The sequence below is a fragment of the Phascolarctos cinereus genome, unplaced genomic scaffold, assembly GCF_003287225.1.
Source record: "Phascolarctos cinereus isolate Bilbo 61053 unplaced genomic scaffold, phaCin_HiC Scaffold_3;HRSCAF=262, whole genome shotgun sequence".
NCBI classification, from domain to species: Eukaryota; Metazoa; Chordata; class Mammalia; order Diprotodontia; family Phascolarctidae; genus Phascolarctos; species Phascolarctos cinereus.
Window position 1 is genome coordinate 42744529 of NW_027555736.1, and position 14579 is coordinate 42759107.

Here is a 14579-nt window from a genome sequence, read left to right on the forward strand (position 1 = left end):
CAGGCTTACACTTTCTGTTGTTTAAAAATATCTCTTCCCTGGACCTAGCTTACACCTCACAAGAATGCTTATCCCATTTTTTCCCCATAAAGCTCCTTGGATATTTCAAGACTACCTTCTACTTCATCACACTGTCAGTTTATAAATGGGATTACCGAGAGACATAGGACTTCCTGAGTTTCTGACCTTGAAGACACATTTTTTCAGTAGCCTCTGTTTCCTTTGTACCACGTGGATGAGAGATCTCAAGGCTACTTTCCAACTAAAAATAAATGGGATGTCATAGCAGCCACACAAAAATGCCATGGAGCATGAGGGTGGAGCAGCTGGGAAACTGGGTTTACTGAAATTAACCTAATGACTCTTTGGCCATAGAGAGTGAAGCATCCTTGCCATCCTAATGGAGGATGCCCACTCTGCTATCCATGTGGTGACCCTGATGGATAGCTACTATGTGTATTCTTGGGAACTGCTTACTTCAGAGTCAGTTTGATTATTTCTCTTTCCTCCTCTTCTTTTAATTTTTCAACAAAACTGTCCAGCACCGGCATTTCAAACTTAATGTACTGAGCGACCTAGAAGATCCAAGAAGATTTAATATGTTTTCAAAATGTTCTTTAAAATTATTTTTTGCTTTTCAAGTATGGCTTCATTGGCATTCCAATGCAACCAGACATGCCAGTTCCTTGTAAATGTTATTCCCCCACCCTGCCCCTGACAAAATCCCTAAGTATCAAGTAATAGAAACTAAACAGTGAGTGCAGAAAATAAAAAAGGTCCCATTATTATTTTCAGAGAAGCTATTATCCATTAGAGGAAATACAAACTAAAGATTAGGAAAAGCATTCAATAGTGAAATACACTCACACTCAGGTCTCTCAGGGGGAGTGGTTCGAGTCCCATTCTCTTGAACAATGAGAACTGAACTTGAAATAGCCCTCAGAAAAGTAATGGAGGGGGTGGGGTGCAGGGAAGATATACAACATTTGAACAATTCTGTCTTGGGAACAGACTCTGTGGGATCTACAATTACCTAATCTTTTTCCCACTGGTAGTTTTGGAGATTTGCTAATCATTGGCCAGGAACCAGAATGACTAGGCTCTAATGAGAGCTATCTTGACCTCAGGACTAAGGTCCCTGGTTAAAATATTTTTCTAGGTTGTCCAAAAGAAGACCAAAAAATTAAAAAACCCTCTAATTTCAATGAAGTTTTTTTTTATCTTCATGAGGGGAAAAAAGTACGGTAAGGACAATTCTTTCCTTACTTGGTTTCTCTGTAATACCAGTTCTTGGAGGGTGAGAGGGAAGGTGAACACAGGTAAGGAAGATAGCTGGTGCGTTTCAGGTAATAGAGGTGGAGTGGCCATAGATCTGAGTCTTTTATAGCTGATGGGGATCTGCAAAAGTCTAGCAGGGGTACCAGTCAAAATATGAATGAGGTGAAATGAGGAAATCTTTTATCTGCTTTGCTCAGGTGTCCCTATTGACAAAGAAGTTAAGTGTTCTTCCTTTTAAAAATACATGCTCTCTAGTCCCTATGCCCCTGACTCCCACTTACATCATAAGGAACTTCTTCTCCCAAGTCTGTTTCCATTAGAAATATTTTGGCGATTTTCTCACATGGCCCGTGTAGGATTCTTGAGATCAGTGGATATTCACAGTCTTTTAATTTTGTGCGTTCTAGAGGAAGGAAGGCATGTAAGATCTAGATGTCTTGTTTTGTTTTGAAAGACATTCTCCTCTTTACATGACAAATATTGATGGGGCTAAGGAAAAACAGGCACATTGAAGTGCTGTTGGTGAAACTATGAATTGGGCCATCCATTCAAGGAAGCCATTGGACCCAGTCCCCAAGGTGACTAAACCATGAGTACCCCTTAGCCCAGAAATATCAGCTCAAGGGCTATATCCCCAAAAGAAATAAAAAGGACCATATATATTAAAAATATTTATAGCAGCAGCTTTTGTGGTGCCAAATAACTAGAAACTAAGGGAATGAATGCCCATCAATTAGCAAATGGCTGAACAAAATAAAGCATTTGAACAAAATGGAATATTATTTTGTGCTTCATGAAATGACAAAAGAGAGATTTCAGAGCAACCTGGGATGATTTTTCTTCTTCTTCCTTTTTTTTTCCTTTTTTTTAGGTGAGGCGATTGGGGTTAAGTGACTTGCCCAAGGTCACACAGCTAGTAAGTGTTAAGTGTCTGAGGCTGGATTTGAACTCAGGTCCTCCTGACTCCAAGGCCACAGCACTATTCACTGAGCCACCTAGCTGCCCCATGGGAAGACTTCTATGGACTAATTCACAGGGAAGTGAGTTGAACCAAAAGAACACTTTATAAAACAACAGGACTGTGTATAGAAAGAGGAAAGACTTTAAAGATTTTCGATGAGCACAATGACTAATCACAATTCCAGAGGACCAGTGATGAATAATAATAACCCACTTCCTGACAGCAAGAAAGCTGATGCAAAATGAGACATGCATTTTTGGACAGGGCCAATGGGAAGATTTGTTTTGCTTAACTGTTCCTGATGGTTACAAAGATTTTTTTCCCTTTTCTTTCTCAAAGAGAGATGGAGGAGGGAAGAGAAAATAAATGATTTTTAAATTGTAAAATTAAAAGAAAACATTCCTTTTTCCAGACTTCAACCCTGGACAGAGAAATCTGGGAAACTACTACCAAGGCAGGTTAGGAGGTTAGGATCACTAAAACTCAACCAAGGGCAGTTGGAAGGTAGGGATCACTAAAACAGGACAAGGCAGGCATATATTTGTGATTTCTGTGATGGTAGATTGCATTAAAAGGAACAAAAGCTGAGAAATTGCAAAGGGGATAGAAGTTCCTTTTAAAATATGCAGTTTATGAGCAAGAAAGGTAGAGAATAGATTATAGGATCAGAAAGCTAGAGCTAGAAGGGAACTGAGAGGTCATCTCTGAAGTGAGTACAACCCAGCGTTTTACAGATGAGGAAACTGAGGCCCAGCAAATTGGTAGCTCAGAAGGAATGTATGCTTTGTGACCACTATGTGAGAAATACAGTAAAATTCTCCAGGTAGCATCTTAGGAATGATAGCAAAAATTTTCAGCTCTTCTTGGCCTGTAACTGACTAGTTCTGTTAATTAAGATAGTGTGCAAATGAGACCAAGGCCATGGGGTCATGCTTATACTAGTCTCTTTCCTTACCATGACCACAGATTCCCAATAGCCTCTCCTCTATCCTACCCGCAGACATGAAGTAGACTTTGGCCACTGGTCATAACGCAGACTGGGCCAGAGAGTACTCAGATGGGTCAGTGTGAATGCATCCCCACTACTGGAAGAATAATTGAAGGCAAAAAGCCTACTGATTAATGCGTGGCAATATCATCTTCCTATTGGAAGAAGTGGAAGAGATTTTAAAATTCAGCTCGTTCATATTACAGATGAGGAAACTGATGCAAGAGGTTCAGTTACTTGCCCTAATTTATAACAATAAGAAACAGCAAGGGCAGCACTTCTCTGACTACTGCTTTCTCCATAAACAAGGGAATTTGTGATCCCAAGGTTCCAGTCAAGTGCACCTGGGTAGATTCAAATCAGACCCTTTGTGAGCACCTCTAGCTCAGTGCCTAATGAGCTTTCTCATTGAATATAAACTTAGTAGTTGCTAATATTCTCCTTATTCTAGGCCAGGCCTAGCTCACTTCAACATAGACTTGAGATTAGAATATAGTGAACCACCCATGGACCATAAAAGGCAACAAATATAATTTTACTTAGAATGAGATCTAAAAGGATACAATTACTAAGGTTTAAAGAAGAAAAAAGAAAACACCATTCCCTTCAGCCTCCACAGTAGCCAGAACACTAGGTCAGAATGGCAATGAGAATTCCTTGAAAAGCAGTGCGAATTCAGGTAAAACCTCTGAAAACTCCAGAGGGGATGGGCCATTTATTGGTGGCAAGAAGCCAAAATGTCCTCCCCACATCTATAAAAGACCAGCCTAGACTCTATAGGACAGGTACCATTCCTATCCCACTCCTCACCTCCAAATCCTAGTCAGTCTTTTCCCCTAAGATTGAGGGTTTTTAGGGAGAATCATGTGGTTCAGGTACTTTTTTTTTTGTTGTTGGGAGAGGAGGGAAGGAGGAAAGACTTAAAAAAAGGGTAGGAAATGTAGACTCAAAGTATCACAGTAGTAAGAAATGGTTATGTTTCTATATCACTTCTCTGTTGTAAAATTCTTCATACAGAGTATTTGGTGGCAAACATTTCCATAAGTGGGAAACAAGACAAGCATATGAGGGTTTGTTTCAAGTTACATGACAGTAGCTGGGCCAGAAATAAGTCATATCTCCACCTTGCCTAGCTGCAAACTTACAGTGACTTCACCCAAGAGAAGTTCTCTGTAATATCTAAAACATTTGTCAGGCCAAAGGGTGTCCTTTCTCATCTTGGTCAGTAAGCTTCTAAGATCATTGATCTAAGGCTGGAAGGGACTCCAGGGGCCAGCTGTCCAACTTGCTCATTTTACAGTTTAGAAAATTGAGGCCCAGCAAAGTTAAATGATTTTCCTGAGGTCATAGAAGCAGGATATGAACCCAGGTCTTCTGAGTGCAGAGTCAGGGTTTTTTCCAATTACAGTACTTCCTCCTACTAAGAAGCCTGGTCTGCTCAGGAAAGGGACCAGGAGGAGCCAGGGTAAACCAGTGTAGCCCAGGAAGCCTCTCCTCCTCTAGTATCCATGAGGACCACAAGAGAAACAGGACAAAGCCAAGCTGAAATAGGATGGAAAACTTCAGGAGGGTCTAGAAGTAGAAGACTTAGGTTTGTGTCAAGACTCTACCACTTCTAGCTAAGTAACCAGTTTGTCTTTCTCAGTCTTATTTCACCTTTGGTAAAATAGGGAATGTAAAATTCCCTACCTCACTGGGCTGCTAGAAAGAATACACCAACAGTAACTTAAGGCAGTGAATTCCAATGTGGACATGACTTAGTAAATTAAGTCCCTGGGATTGTCTTAGGCACATAGGGGTTAAATTAATTGCCCAGGATCATATGTTGAATAGTTGGCAGGTGTTCTGAAATTATTATTATTAATAATATAAATAAATAATAAAAATAACGCTGACTCTGCCCATCATCATTGTCATCATCATCATCATCAACATCGCTAGTATTTATGTAGCGCTTTAAAGATTTCAAAGTACTTTACATTTGTTTTCTCATTTGATTCTCAGAACAACTTTGTGAGGTAAGTGCTATTATTATCCCCACTTTACAGATGAGTAAGTGAGAAATTAAGTGACTTCTCCAGGGTCACACAGATAATAAATGCCTAGAGGTGGATTTGAACTCAGGTCTTCTTGTCTCCAAGCCCACCATCCATTATACTGTGTGCCTTTTTTTTTTTTGATGCATAAAGTGCTTTGCAAATGTGAGCTCCTGTTGTTATTATTGTTATTATTATTATAACTACAACTGGCCTCGTCTTTGATACACAACCACCATGGCATGTGCCCCTGGCATTCAGGAGACTGGGTATCTGGGATATCTTCTTCCAACTCATCACTGTGCTTCTCATCAACAGTAAAGTGCCCGGTGCATAGGAAATGTGCAACAAATGCTTATTTCCTTCTTTCCATTTGTGTCAAATAGTTCAATTAATAAGTATATATGAAGCACCTACTGTGTGCCAAAACATCATTTTATCAGAGTCCACCAGTAAAATACCCAAACCCAATTGCAGGTGTTACCATTAAGAAGGAATGCTTGAAACTTACCCCCTGATTCATGAACTACATAGAGTGCAAACTCGCTGGGGCCATTTTCAACCTGCAACATTCAAAACAAGATATTAGGACCAAGACTTAGAGATGTCTCCCCATAGTACAGGACTCAGTATGAATGGATCCTAGCTCATCACCACCTTGACTCTTGCCATACCTGCTTCTCCTTCTACTCAAGTACTTCTATTAATAGCACCACCACTCTCTTAGTCACCCAAGCATAAAATCTGAATCATATATATTTATATATACACACATGCATGCATGTATGCATGTATGTGTACATGTACATGTATATAGGTATGTGTCTTGTACATACCTAACTATTTACATGATTTTTTTTCCCTCATTAGAATGTGAGCTCCTTGAGGACAGGGACTATTTTTGCCTTTCCTTGTATCTCCAGTGCTTAGCATAATGCCAGAAACACAGTAGGCACTTAATACATGTTAACTGACAAAATTCAATCTCCTCATTTTACAGAGGCATAGACAGGATAAGAAATTTGGCCGGGATCACATAGCTAGTAAGCGTCTGCTGCAGGAGTATGACACCACATCCTTCAGTGTCCCCTCTTCGATGCCAGGCTCAAGGAGGTTAAACTCATGGGTACACACGTAATGAGTGGAATTTAACCAAGGTGTCTGACTCCAGAGCTAGGGCTATTTCCACTGCAAAATGTTGTCTCCTCAAGGGCAGAGACTATTATTTTATTTATTTCTATTTTTCTTTCTGTTCTTCATAGCGTCAATCATAAGACCTTGGACATATGTATTTGATAAATGTGGCCAAATGAATTTATTTAAAGCATAGGATGTGCCTTCCCTCTTGTACAACCTACCAACACATAAGCTGTCTCCTTAGCACTGTTCTCAAGGGCCCAATCCAGCCCACCACCTATATTTTTACAGTGAGCTAAGAATGGCTTTTACATTTTTAAATAAAGTTTTATTGTACTTTAAAATCCACAAACATTCTTAGCTTATAGGCAGTGGGATCCAGCCCCTGGTTGTAGTTTGCTGACCCCTGCCCTTAAAGGACACCAGATTGCCTCCACCCAGATGGCCTCTAGGCTATAAAACTCTCACAAGTGTGTGTCTACACAGACCCATAACTGCCACAGGTGCCCCAAGGCTTCTCCCCTTCAGTACATGTGAACCATGCCTTCTCCCAGGCTGGCTTACCCTAAACTTGTTCAGAAGCAGGGTCAGCACTTGGACAGTTGTCATGGTGCTATTGACTCTCACATTGGTCACGGAGCCATAGGCAGGAGTAAACACGGAGGTCTGAGAGAGACAAGAAGTGCTGATTAGATAGAGTAGGAGCCAGATCCATGCTCCTGTCACGGTGCTAGCTTACCTTGGGCACGCGGCTCCAGCATGGGCATCTCTGGCAGATGGAGAGGAAGCTAGAGAGCCTCATTCACTGTTCACATGGAACACCTGTGGCCATCTGCTACTAACTCTCTCAAACAGGACTATCAGACCAGCCCCCCACCCTCTATTCCTCAGCTGCACTCAGGTTGTAAGGGTGTACCTCTGGAATCTACATTAGATTCTTCATCCTATCAGAGAATCAATAAAGAGGCAATACTGACTTGACAGAGAAAGTGCTGGCCCCTCGACTCGAGAAGATCTGGGTTCAAGGCCAGCTTCTGATATAACCTGGCTGCAAATCACTTAACCTCTCACTGCCCCCAGCCAACTCTCCAGACTAGAAATTGCACTGATAGAGAAACTTCCTCACCTGAAGCTCCATACGCTTTTAGAATCACAGTCCCACCCTAAGAGAATCTCAAGAAGACACTAAAGAAATCTCTTACCAAAGCCGAGCCTAATTTACACAAAAGCAATTGGTTGATTCAGTCAATCCCCTCTGGATGGGGGAAACCACTGGAGACTGTCCTCAAGTATCCATAGTCCTAATAAGAATGCTTCAGAACAAACGAACGAATGAATGAATGAAAAAGCATTTATTAAGCCCTTACTATGTGTCAGACATCATACTAAACACTGAGGACACAAACAGAAAGACAGTACCTGGTCACTTCACCAACCTTAACCTGAATGGCTGACCCCAAATTTCTAGCAAAGAATGCCCAAAACAAGGCTGTGACAGTCTAAGGACTAAAACAAAAGAGCAGAGGTAGCATCATCATCTCGATGTTAAACAGAAATCCTACAACAGCAGTAGTGGGGATGCAAACGATGGTAATAGCCATTATGAAAAATGTCTTGCCACATTTTACATTTTATTTTTAAGACATGTATTTTATTTTTTTCATATATATTACCAACTAGGTCCAAATGTAAAAAGTAGTTTTTCCCCAAAATATGGTGAGGACAAACCTGAGTGTGACCTAATGTTTTTTTTAAGTGGTTCTTTGTGTAGACATATATCTCCCTCTGGGCTTCCAGGATTATTATAAAAGATACTAGAATTATATTTTTTAAAATGGACTGAGAAGTCTCAGTTCTGATGCAGAGGCCCCTCTATGTGTTATTTATATTTACAGAGGTTTAAGTATATTTATTCACACAGATATGTATCTATATCTATGTGTGTAGGTGAAATATAAGCAGCTAGGTAGCACAGTGGATAGAGTGCTAAACCTGGATTCAGGGAGACCTTAGTTCAAATCTAGCCTCAGACACTTCTTAGCTGTGTGACCCTGGGCAAGTCACTCAACCCTATCTGCCTCAGTTTCCTCATCTGTAAAATGATCTGGACAAGGAAATGGCAAACCATTCCAGTATCTCTTCCAAAGAAACTCCAAATGGGGTCACAAAAGTCAGACATGACTGAAATGACTGAACAACAACATATGTAGAATACACACATACACATACATAGCTATATTCCATATACATGTATTGTGTGTGCCACATACCACATATATGTATTATTGTGTGCACACACACACACACACACACACACACACACACACGCACAGAATTAGAGTTAGGAACTCCCAATGAAGATTTGTTTATTTCTCTCTGTCTCTGGGAAGCAATATGCTATAATGGGGATAGAACTGGTCTCAGAGTCAAGAAGGACTAGATTTAAGTCGTGTCTCTGGTGTATATTGTCTGGGTGACTTGACCCTTGCCAAGCTATTCAGCCTCTCTGTGCTCTAGGCCAGTGAGGTCAAACCCAGAAAGAAATGGGAGCCACTAATCTGTACATAAGGATCTCTACAGGCCACATAGTGACTTTGCTTTAAAATATGGTATCATCCATGTTAAATTGTATTTTTATATATTTTGTGAAATATCTCCCAATTACATTTTAATATGGTTCAGGTAGCACTTGGGCCTTTTATGACACCTCTGTTCTAGGCAACTCTCTAAGACCATAAACTACAGAAATGTTGCTTTGGTAAAGGAAGTTTCCTCGTGTGGGAGTTGGCTATACCAATAAAATCACAGGTCTAGTCCCTGAACCTATATACATTTACATATGTACAAATATATGTATATCTCACACACATGCATGTATACACTAATACACTTACACACATGTACATACACATGCACGTGTGTACATATATACATACACGTGTGTATACATACATGTATGTGTGTATGCATGTCAGTAGGACCGACAGTTCTACTTCCAGCCCATCCCTCACAGTTATCATCTGGAAGTGGGGGTCAGCCACTGCCCACCAAGTGCCAACCAACGGCCCACCACAGGACAGGTAAGCCACAAGCAGCAAACAGGAGGCAGCCCATGTCCAAACTCTGGCCTCCACCTTGACCACCACGTCCCCATAGACCCTGATGTCAGGACTCTGAACCCAAGAGTCTTGGGAATAGTCATGCTTCCAGCATGCTGCCCTTAGCTATTATCCTATATAGATGCAGCCTGGCCACTGCATATTTTCATATCTAATATATCTCACATTAGGGGTAAGGCCTGTATTCAGGGTATTCCTATATTATGCCAATTATAACCTTGATCACACTGGCCCACTGCCTGACACCAGACTGAATGCCAGGGAGATGACAAGGTGATGACCATCACACCGAAGAATGTTCCAGGATCCTGACAAAATTAATGAAGTCTCAAAAGATTCCCAATTTAGCATCATGTTGAGGCTTAGATTCTGGGGGAATTGGGTTCTAAATTATAAAATCCCTCTGGAATTTCAAGATTATTATTAAAAATATTCACAGTGTATGAAAGAATGTACTGAATCCCAGTTTGGATACAGAGGTTCTATGATCAGTAATGTTCTTTTGTCTCCTAGAAGATGCATTGCTCATCTCCAACATTTCACAAAATTGCTTCAACAGGAATGCCTAGCAACTTCACCAAGGTTTCCTCAGTTACCTTTTTTTTTTCCTTTTAAAGGGGCAGCAAGGTGGTGCAGTGAGTTAAATGCATTAAGCCTGAAGTCAGAAAGTCCTTGGTTCAAATCTAGCCTTAGACACTGACTAGGCTGAGGGCTCCTGGACAAGTCACTTAATCTTTGCTTCAGTTTCCTCAACTGCAAAATGGGGGTAATAGCATTTACCTCACAGTGTTCTTATGAGAATTAAATGATATAATATTTATAATTACTTAACACCCTGCTTGGCCCATAATAGATTCAATAGAAATGCTTATTCCCTTCCCCTCATTTTTCCCCATTCACTGAGTACCAACGGTAACTTTCTCAAATAGAAGTAAGCTTCAGCAACCTAAAATCAGTGCTGTGGGTCAGATTTTCAATTTTATTAAAAGTCTTTGTTATACACAGGCATTTTTTAGGGGATTGGCCTGATTTCTCTCCAGTATTCACTGAGCAACCTTGTTTATCTGCATATCAGGAAGGAGCAATTTTCTTGAGCTCAAGCAGTAACAAAGGTTAAACTACATCTGGACCTTGGTCTTCCGGGTCTGAGGAAAACTCTAATCCACTATACATGAATGCTCTTGTATGGGTGAATAAAAATGAGGCCCAAACAGCCTCATTTCCTGTTGCCTTTCAGTTTCCTCCATCAGCCCTTAAGGGGAGAAAGGTCCAAAGCTGAATATCAGAAGTCCTAGAGTTCAAGCTGTCAACGCCACAAGCATTTATTTAGCACCTACTATGTACCAGAAACTATGCTATGCATTTCCTCCTTATCTTTGCCACTGTCAAGGTTAGAAATTCACTTGTTGAGTATAAGAGATTCATTTTTAGATCTAGGTTGAACTAGAAAGTTATTGAGGTCATTTTTTCAAGATCTAAAATTCCAGGATTCTCTGACAATGTCATTGTGCCTCGGCCAATTTAGATCCTCTCTAAACAAAATTCACTTATAGAGCAGTTTCTCAGTGCAGTGTGCTGCTAAGCTCTGGGGGAAATACAATATTTACACAGATGAGTAAATGGAGACCATTGGAGAAATGTAATAGCACTTATAATCAGAGGAATCAGCAAAAGTATCTCATAGGAGAAAGCGAGTGCACCAGACTTGAGTTATGAAAGAGGGTGAGGATTCAAAGAGGGAGTATATTCCAGGTGAGAGGGATAGCCTCATGGAATGCTAGGGTAGAGCTAGGTTAGCAGTAACTGAGAATGCACAAAGAGAAATAAAGGACAAGAATCTGGAGAGGGAGGCTGGGCTCCATCTTTGAATGCCAAGCATTTAGACAGAGGGTAACTATGGCCAAGAGCAATGGCTTACTAGTCCCTTGAATATGCAAGCTAAATCAGAGGAATTGCAGAAGGCTAAGGAGATTTTTCTTAAACACAGTTGCTGTGGGAAAGAACTGGAAACTGAAGGACGGCTCATCAATCGACGAATGGCTAAATGCATTGTGGTATATGAATGTGATGGAATAGTATCATGTTCCAAGAAGCAATGAAAGGAGCAGTGTCAGAGAAACCTAGGAAGACTTGTATGAATTGATGTAGAACAAAATGAACAGAGCCAACAAACCAACTTAGACGATAACAGCATGACTGGAAAGACAAACAACTTTGAAAGGCTCTAGAACTCTGATCAATGCAATGACAAACCGCTATTCCAGAGGACTCAGGATGAAACAAGCCACCCATATCCTGACAGAGAGGTGGTATAGGCTTAGAGAGCAGAATGAGACACAGTTATCTTTTGGAAATGGTCAATGAGGGAAATTTGTTTTGCTTGACTATACATACTTGTAACAAAGGTTTTGATTTTCTTTCTTTCTTAAGAAAGGGGTAGGGGAGAGTGAGAAGCAAACAAATGAATTTTTATTGATTGAAAACAATGGAATTTAATTTAAAAATTTTTTAAATAAAATAAAAACCAATAAAATTAGGGAGAAAAGTTACTGTAAAACTACAAGGCATTAACATAGGAGAACAAAATACTGAGAATGAAATACCCATTCCCAAGCAGTGAGGCTGTAGGAATGTTCTGCTTTGTAAGAAGAAAGGTCTTTGGCATCAAACACATTGGCATTATTGTTGTTGTCATGCTGATCTTCTCCCATCTAGCTTTAGGACTGATAGTGATATGAGCACTGCCAAGACTGATGTGGCAGACTTCCCAGCCCGGGCTAGGAAGGGTTTCATTCTAAGAGGCACACAGCTGAATCTAGCAGGCAAGGTCAAGGCAATAGGCTAGGGCATAAATCATTGCCTGTTCCAGAAATTAAATCAACTTTCCTGTGATAAAAATAGCATTTGGATATATCTCTGTGTGAGCAAAAGCAGGCCCTACCACCATTCTTAGAAAAATCACTGAACAAAGATGATCAAAATGTTCTGTTTCTCCCAAGAATGTCAACTCAAGGACAGTGTTCTCCTAGTGTGAAAGCTAGACAAAACCTACCTATTGTTATGCCCTAGGTGCCCTGTTAATGGGTGCTACTGTCTGCATACAAAAGGGGGTGAGAAAGAGGCCTTTTGTTAAGGTATACACAATTCTCTTTCGGAAACTAGAACTCATTCTAGGGAGGTGGTTTAACTTCAGAATCCTAGTTCAATGTCCTGGAAAAGTTTATTTGCCAAAAGGTAACCTGGAAGGACTGATCTCCGTGCCATAGGTGGACCTGTAATGCACAGTAATTTATTCTCTGTAAATTAGGCTCCATAGCAACTATCTTCCCACTCAAACGAATTAATGATCACATCAGTGTGAGTGTTTGCCCTCGACTGATGTAGACTGCTGCCCATCCTGTGCAATAGTTTTCCATGTACTCTCATTAGTCGGTCACAGGGCCACACAATATACTCCTTCCCTTCTTGCTTCCACTTGACATCACAAGGATACCAAGGGTGGTCCATCAACTATCTTTTCACATTTACCACATGACCAACCCATCTTCTTTTTGGATCACACATTTCTTTGATGATAGCCCTAACAGTGCCTGGCATATTGTAAGTACTTAAGAAATGCTTGATGACATTCTTTATTCTGATTTTACTTTATAGCTCCTTATTTGCATGTTATACAGCCTGTTCACAGCCATCACGCACCTCTCCATTGCCTGCTGGGTCACATTTCTTTTCAATTCCTTGGAGACTTTGGTGCTTCATGTTTCACAATGACATGATATACTTATTTGGCTAGCTCCATATGATGAACCAGTTTGACAGATGGCAAGCAGAACAATGAATTGATAAAAACACATTTACCTGTCATCATGCCCAAGATTAGATAAATTAGTAATCATTACAACTTGTTCAGTTCACCAAGCAGAACTGATGATCGTCATAAGAAATAAGAACTGGATCCATGGTCCATATAATTCGAGAATGTGCCTCTCATGATAGTGGACAAGGCAAATATTGGGGAAGAACACACTTGTCCTCTGACATTGATGTTGGGGGTTAAGAATCTACAATGAGTATCAGGAACGGCGCTAAAGCTCAGACTGAGGCACAGGTATTATTTAGTTGCTCCCAAAGGGATAAATTATGACTGATGAAAGATCATCACGTGCTAGTTTTTAACAGAGAGACCCAGGGCTTCCCTGAACCAAACCAGGCTGGATTAACTCATCAAATCCTGAAAGATGATGGTCCTAGCAAGGGTATTTAGTTCTGTTAGGACAGAGTCTTTGTCTATTAGTCCAAGAGTCTTGAGTCTCATTTTCTATTTTGGGAGACACAGCTATGTCCCTGGAGCTATGACCTCAGGAATTCTGCTGGGGCCAAGATAGATGGACAGGGGATCCTCAGAGTCCCCGAGACTAATCAATATCTCTTTTTTCCCAGTCACAAGTAAGAGGACACTGTCTAGGCACCTGAAAATCACAGCCCCTACTCTTGACTGCTCAAGAGTTAAGCTCTTCCCACAACAGGGTGATATAGAAAACAGTTTTAAGTGAACCCCAAAGAGATTGGCTTCCTAAACTATTGCCTTTTCCAGGGCCCAGAATATTCAATAAATACATACTAGTTAATTGAATCTTCTAATAATAGCTAATATTTATAAAGCGGCAGCTAGGTGGTGCAGTGTACTAGAGTTCTGGGTCTAGAGTTAGGAAGACAGCTTCCTGAGTTCAAATCTGACCTCAGATACTAGCTGTGTGATTCTGGGCAAGTCACTTAGCTCTGTTTTCCTTAGTTTCTTCACTTGTAAAATGAGCTGGAGAAGGAAAGGACAAACTACTCCAGTATCTTTGCCAAGAAAACCCCAAAGGGATTCATGAAAAGTAAAACATGAAAAAAAAAAGAAAAAGAAAAAGAAGACACGACTGAAAATTGACTAAACAACAAAATTTATAATAGTGCTTGAAGGTTTGTAAAGCGCTTTACAAATGTCACCTCATTTGATCCTCACGACAACCCTGTGAGGTAGCTGCTATGATTATCCCCATTTTACATTTGGGGAA

At 40.5% G+C, this 14579-nt stretch overlaps 1 protein-coding gene across 5 annotated transcripts in view; it reads right to left on the minus strand.

The window, feature by feature from the left end:
- RASSF4 (Ras association domain family member 4) overlaps positions 1–14579 on the minus strand; it is a 78494-nt gene that overhangs the window by 3620 nt on the left and 60295 nt on the right. For 4 of the 5 annotated variants that reach the window (XM_020994626.2, XM_020994627.2, XM_020994624.2 and 1 more), the window contains 4 exons: positions 6965–7066; positions 5775–5826; positions 1560–1681; positions 478–575 (listed from right to left, as the gene is read on the minus strand). In XM_020994626.2, the coding sequence (XP_020850285.1) occupies positions 478–575; positions 1560–1681; positions 5775–5826; positions 6965–7066 (374 nt within the window). The remainder of the gene's footprint in view (positions 1–477; positions 576–1559; positions 1682–5774; positions 5827–6964; positions 7067–14579) is intronic. The other variant, XM_020994628.2, reaches the window with a different exon arrangement.